At 44.7% G+C, this 6,438-nt stretch overlaps 1 protein-coding gene across 1 annotated transcript; it reads left to right on the forward strand.

Moving 5' to 3' along the window:
- The first annotated feature begins 2,671 nt into the window (after positions 1-2,671).
- On the forward strand, positions 2,672-4,988 carry LOC141111653 (uncharacterized). Its single transcript, XM_073603807.1, has 4 exons — positions 2,672-2,973; positions 3,065-3,233; positions 4,099-4,228; positions 4,311-4,988. The coding sequence occupies exons 1-4, from the start codon at positions 2,787-2,789 to the stop codon at positions 4,956-4,958; spliced, it is 1,134 nt and encodes a 377-aa protein (XP_073459908.1). The 5' UTR covers positions 2,672-2,786; the 3' UTR covers positions 4,959-4,988.
- The last annotated feature ends 1,450 nt before the right edge of the window (positions 4,989-6,438 follow it).

Consider the following 6,438-nt stretch of genomic DNA (forward strand, 5'->3'; position numbering starts at 1 on the left):
CAGCACCCCATATTGACAGAAAAACCCAGAATGGTTGACATTTTTGCAGATTTATTAAAAAAGAAAAACTGAAATATCACATGGTCCTAAGTATTCAGACCCTTTGTTGTGATTATACTGTTATACTGATTGGACTTGATTAGGAAAGCCACACACCTGTCTATATATGTCCTTACAGCTCACAGTTTATGTCAGAGCAAATGAGAATCATGAGGTCAAAGCACAGTGGCCTCCATAATCCTTAAATGGAAGACGTTTGGGATGACCATAACCCTTCCTAGAGCTGGCCGTCCAGCCCAAATTGAGTTATTGGGGGAGAAGAGCCTTGGTGAGAGAGGTAAAGAAGAACCCAAAGATCACTGTGGCTGAGCTCCAGAGATGCAGTCAGGAGATGAGAGAAAGTTGTAGAAAATCAATCATCACTGCAGCCCTCCACCAGTCAGGGCTTTATGGCAGAGTGGCCTGACGAAAGCCTCTCCTTGGTGCAAGACACGTGAAAGCCCGCATGGAGTTTGCTAAAAAACACCTGAAGGACTCCAAGATGGTGAGAAATAAGATTCTCTGGTCTGATGAGACCAATATAGAACTTTTTGGCCTTAATTCTAAGTGGTATGTGTGGAGAATACCAGGCACTGCTCATCACCTGTCCAATACAGTCCCAACAGTGAAGCATGGTGGTGGCAGCATCATGCTGTGGGGGTGTTTTTCAGCTGCAGGGACAGGACGACTGGTTGCAATCGAGGGAAAGATGAATGCGGCCAAGTACAGGGATATCCTGGACGAAAACCTTCTCCAGAGTGCTCAGGACCTCAGACTGGGCCGAAAGTTTACCTTCCAACAAGACAATGACCCTAAGCACACAGCTAAAATAATGAAGGAGTGGCTTCACAACAACTCCGTGACTGTTCTTAAATGGCCCAGCCAGAGCCCTGACTTAAACCCAATTGAGCATCTCTGGAGAGACCTAAAAATGGCTGTCCACCAACGTTTACCATCCAACTTGACAGAACTGGAGAGGATCTGCAAGGAGGAATGGCAGAGGATCCCCAAATCCAGGTGTGAAAAACTTGTTGCACCTTTCCCAAAAAGACTCATGGCTGTATTAGATCAAAAGGGTGCTTCTACTAAATACTGAGCAAAGGGTCTGAATACTTAGGACCATGTGATATTTCAGTTTTTCTTTTTTAATAAATCTCCAAAAATGTCAACAATTCTGTGTTTTTCTGTCAATATGGGGTGCTGTATGTAATTAATGAGGAAAAAAAATGAAATGAAAAATGATTTTAGCAAATGGCTGCAATATAACAAAGAGTGAAAAATGTAAGGGGGTCTGAATACTTTGCTGTGTCTTGCCACAATTCTGTCTCTGAGCTCTTCAAGCAGTTCCTTTAACCTCATGATTCTCATTTGCTCTGACATGCACTGTGAGCTGTAAGGTCTTATATAGACAGGTGTGTGGCTTTCCTAATCAAGTCCAATCAGTATAATCAAACACAGCTGGACTCAAATGAAGGTGTAGAACCATCTCATGGATGATCAGAAGAAATGGACAGCACCTGAGTTAAATATATGAGTGTCACAGTAAAGGGTCTGAATACTTAGGACCATGTAATATTTCAGTTTTTCTTTTTTAATAAATCTGCAAAAATGTCAACAATTCTGTGTTTTTCTGTCAATATGGGGTGCTGTGTATACATTAATGAGGAAAAAAATGAACTTAAATGATTTTAGCAAATGGCTGCAATATAACAAAGAGTGAAAAATTTAAGGGGGTCTGAATACTTTCCGTCGCCACTGTATAAACATTCCCCCCTCTGACACTAAATTGCTTACTTTGACTGTAAAATTTTTGGTACAGACAGTTTTTGGGTGCCATGGATTTGAGTAACCAACAACTTGGATGTTTTTTTGGAGGATAATATACAAACATTCCTTTTCATTCAAATTATGTCAATATGTTTTTTTAGTTTTGGAAGGAGTAGGGAAGGGCTACAGCAGGGGTGCTTGACCTGTGGCCCGCTGGCCACATGTGGCCTGTGGAGCCCTCTGATGTGGGCCGTGACCTCAAACCAGGGAAGCCCATGGTCTGAGATGGTGGTTTGGTAATGTTGTGGAATCTCATATTAGCCAATGTATTTCATATATATATATTGATTTGCATATATTTTATTGATAATTATTATTATTATTATTATTATTATTCATATTATTATATAGTAGTGGTTTTATCAATATTATTATTCAATAAGTAAAGCAACAATTATTAATCTTTAATAATGTATACTGTGTTTTCCATAGATTTAGAAAGTCTTCATTTATAAGTGTTGAACTTTAAATGACCTCTGCTTTATGACAAGTACTTGTACACAGGTGTTCTCGAAAATGTATTAGTCCTCATGCACATGGACGTTTTTACAGCCGCGTTTTTTAGCGTTTTTTACAGCTTAAAAACGCCTGTCTATGTTAGTCTATGGATTCATGCCCACCTAGACGTTTTTGAGCTGCAAATAGCCTAGGCGTTTTTAAGCTGTAAAAAAAACCCAGGACCAGTGCGTTCCGAGGAGCGGCGCTAGAGCTGTAAAAACGCGAAACGCAGAAAAACGCGCAAAAACGCGCAAAAACGCGACCGCGGCGTTTTTTCGCGTTTTTTAACTCCGGCGTTTTTTGGTTAAAAAGAGATGATTGGACACTGTAATCTCTGTAAAAACAGGAATTTCCTGTCTGGACATTAGATTACCCAAGAGTCCTTTGCACAGCCGTGTGACTGTGGTGATATTGGCACCAAGATGGCTAGTGCTAGTGCAGTCTCTCAGGTTGCATTAATCAATGCGGTACAGGCCCATCCAGAATTGTGGGATGTGGCACATCCACTGCATGGAGACCACATCCGCAAGGTGAAAGCCTGGGAGGACATATGTGCTGCGATTACCCCTGGCTGGGAACAAATCAGAAATTCTGAAAGAAAGGAGATAAGTAAGTCTATTTTCCTTGAATGCATGATCTGTTTGTGTGTAATGTAAATGAAGATTGCATATTTAACCCTTTGTTTTCCATGTTATTTTAGGTAAAATTATGCAGCGGCGCTGGAAGTCCCTACGTGACCGTGTCAGGAGGGACCTCACGGACGAAGACAAGGCGGCACGTAGCGGAGCACCAGCGCCAACCAAAAAAAAGCACGTTTACCACACCAATCTCCAATTCCTCAGGCAAAATATGCAGAGCCATACCAGACCGTAAGTTAGGGTTAGGGGTTAGGGTTAGGCTTAGGGGTTAGGGGTTAGGGTTAGGAGTTAGGGGTTAGGCTTAGGGGTTAGGGTTAGGGGTTAGGGTTAGGAGTTAGGGTTAGGGGTTAGGGTTAGGAGTTAGGGTTAGGGGGTTAGGGGTTAGGGTTAGGAGTTAGGGTTAGGGGTTAGGGTTAGGAGTTAGGGTTAGGGGTTAGGGTTAGGAGTTAGGGTTAGGGGGTTAGGGGTTAGGGTTAGGAGTTAGGGTTAGGGGTTAGGGTTAGGGGTTAGGGTTAGGGTTAGGGGTTAGGGTTAGGCTTAGGGGTTAGGCTTAGGGGTTAGGGTTAGGAGTTAGGGTTAGGCTTAGGGGTTAGGGGTTAGGGTTAGGAGTTAGGGGTTAGGCTTAGGGGTTAGGGTTAGGGGTTAGGGTTAGGAGTTAGGGTTAGGGGTTAGGGTTAGGAGTTAGGAGTTAGGGTTAGGGGTTAGGGTTAGGAGTTAGGGTTAGGGGTTAGGGTTAGGAGTTAGGGTTAGGGGTTAGGGTTAGGAGTTAGGGTTAGGGGGTTAGGGGTTAGGGTTAGGAGTTAGGGTTAGGGGTTAGGGTTAGGAGTTAGGGTTAGGGGGTTAGGGGTTAGGGTTAGGAGTTAGGGTTAGGGGTTAGGGTTAGGGGTTAGGGTTAGGAGTTAGGGTTAGGGGTTAGGGTTAGGGGTTAGGGTTAGGAGTTAGGGTTAGGGGGTTAGGGTTAGGAGTTAGGGTTAGGGGTTAGGGTTAGGGGTTAGGGTTAGGAGTTAGGGTTAGGGGTTAGGGTTAGGAGTTAGGGTTAGGGGTTAGGGTTAGGGGTAATCGCAGTAATCGTTTATACAATTTGTATTGTTTGCAGGACAACTTCAAATTTTAGACTTGGAGAGGTGGATGAGGAAGATACAGAGCTTCAGAGACCAAACAGTCCAATGACCACCTCTGGATCTCCACGACCGATCAGCGAGGGAGTTGTTGAGGGCACAGATGAGGTAACTGCTTCGGTCTGCCTTTCTATCTCATTGTCTGTCTGTCCATGTACATGTCAATGTAAACATTTTTGTTCTTTTGCAGGAATCGAGGGCTGTGGAAACACCGTCTCCTGCCAGTTTACAAAGTGGAGAGCAGCGCGGTCGTGGCGGTGTTCGTGGCCGTGGGCGTGGACGTCAGGCGAGGGGCGGCTATAATCCCGAGGCTGATGACAGGGTGCTAGCACTGCTGCAGGAAGTGCGGCAGGAGAGGCGCAGTATGGATGCCTTTTTAGACCCCAATAACCCACGCGCCTGCTTCTGCCGCAGCCTTTACCACATCCTGGAGGACATTGGGGGAGACCAAGAGAAACTTTGTATGGATCGCATGTACGGTATTGCAATGCAATACAGACATGCAAAATTGAGTGGCGGGCCACCTCCATGCGATCCATATAATGTTTCTCATGATCCCCCAATGGCCCCTTGGACCTCAGCAGTGCTAGCACCCCACTCTCACTATCAGCCCCCTCCTCCACGCCAACCACCACCTATGCCGTCCCAGACCTCATACCATAGCCTGCAAGCGTATGCTGATTGTCCACCTTCCACCTCCCATTTTCAGCCCTCATACCCTCTACCCCGCTACCAGCAAGATTTTGGGAGTGATCGCCAGGCCCAACCGTTACCCCGTCCCCAATCCCCACATCCCCAATGCAATCAACCATCCACCACCACCTATCACCATTTGTAATCACAAAATAAAATCTTTTTTTTCTTGAAATACCAGTTGTGATCCCAATCCTTTATTTAATTTTTTATTTTTTTTGAAAAGTCTTTTATATGATGCACAACAGCACTCCTTTGCACTCTGCTTGCCCTGAAGGCAGAGTGCAAAGGACTCTATCGTACTCTGCCTTCGGACAAGCGTAAGCTTGCTCTTTTTTGGGCTTAGCCTAGGCTTACCCCGAAGGCAGAGTCAAATTGACTTGTAGAACAATCGTTGACAAATGGACCAAAAAATAACAAACTTAAATTTTGAAATGCTTTATTTCAAAAAACACAAGACAGCAAAGGCAAATATTTTTTAGACATAATCATTCTGCCATGATACCTCTCCATCAGGTGTTTCAAAAAATTCTGCAAATTGGTTTCGAATGCTCATGACACGTGCAGTTGAACGCAAGTCCATAAATTGAACCCTCTGAAGTTGTCTAATGGGCTCCTGTTCAACATTATTTTGGTCACTGTCCCGCAGAAAATTGTGCAGAACGCAGCATGCCAGGACGACTTGAATGGCGTTGTCAACATCCAATTGCATACATGTCAGCAAAACTCGCCATTTGGCCGTGCACACCCCGAATGCACATTCAACAACACGGCGTGCACGGCTGAGCCGATAATTGAAAATTTTTTGTTGTCGGCTGAGACCAGTGCCACTGTATGGCCTCATTAGATTTTCAGCCAGTCCAAAGGCCTCATCTGCCACCATGACTAATGGCAAGCTGGGTTCTTCAGTGCAGGGTAGAGGCCTGCTTTCAGGAATATTGAGTCGTCCCTCATGTAGACGACGTCCGAAGGCCGACTCGCGGAATATGCGGGCATCACCTTGGCTTCCATATGCTCCCACATCTACAAACAGAAATTTGAGGTGTGCATCGGACAATGCCAGGAGGACCACCGAAAAATATTTTTTGTAATTAAAATATGAAGATCCAGAGTGGGGAGGCTTCTTCACCCTGATGTGTTTCCCATCAAGGGCTCCTATACAATTTGGGAACTGAGTTTTTTCCCAAAAAGTGTCCACAACTGATTCCCAGATGTCTTCGGTTGGCTCTGGCATTACAACGTTATGCAATTCCTCCCATATTGCCACACATGTTTCCTTTATTATTTTTGAGACCGTTGAGAGGCCAAGGAGGAAGTAGTGATGCAAGGAGGCATAACTTTGTCCCGTGGCAAGGAACCTAAGATAACATAATAAATTTAGTTATTGAAAGAGTAAAGCATAAACATAAGTCCTAACCCTACCCTTAAACCTAACCCTATCTCCTAACCCTAACCCCTAACCCTAACTCCTAACTCCTAAGCCTAACCCCTAACCCTAACCCCTAACCCTAACCCCTAATCCTAACCCCTAACCCTAACCCTAACCCCTAACCCTAACCCCTAACCCTAACCCCTAATCCTAACCCCTAACCCTAACCCCTAACCCTAACCCCTAATCCCTAACC

This window comes from Aquarana catesbeiana, linkage group LG11 (assembly GCF_042186555.1).
Source record: "Aquarana catesbeiana isolate 2022-GZ linkage group LG11, ASM4218655v1, whole genome shotgun sequence".
Classification (NCBI taxonomy): Eukaryota; Metazoa; Chordata; class Amphibia; order Anura; family Ranidae; genus Aquarana; species Aquarana catesbeiana.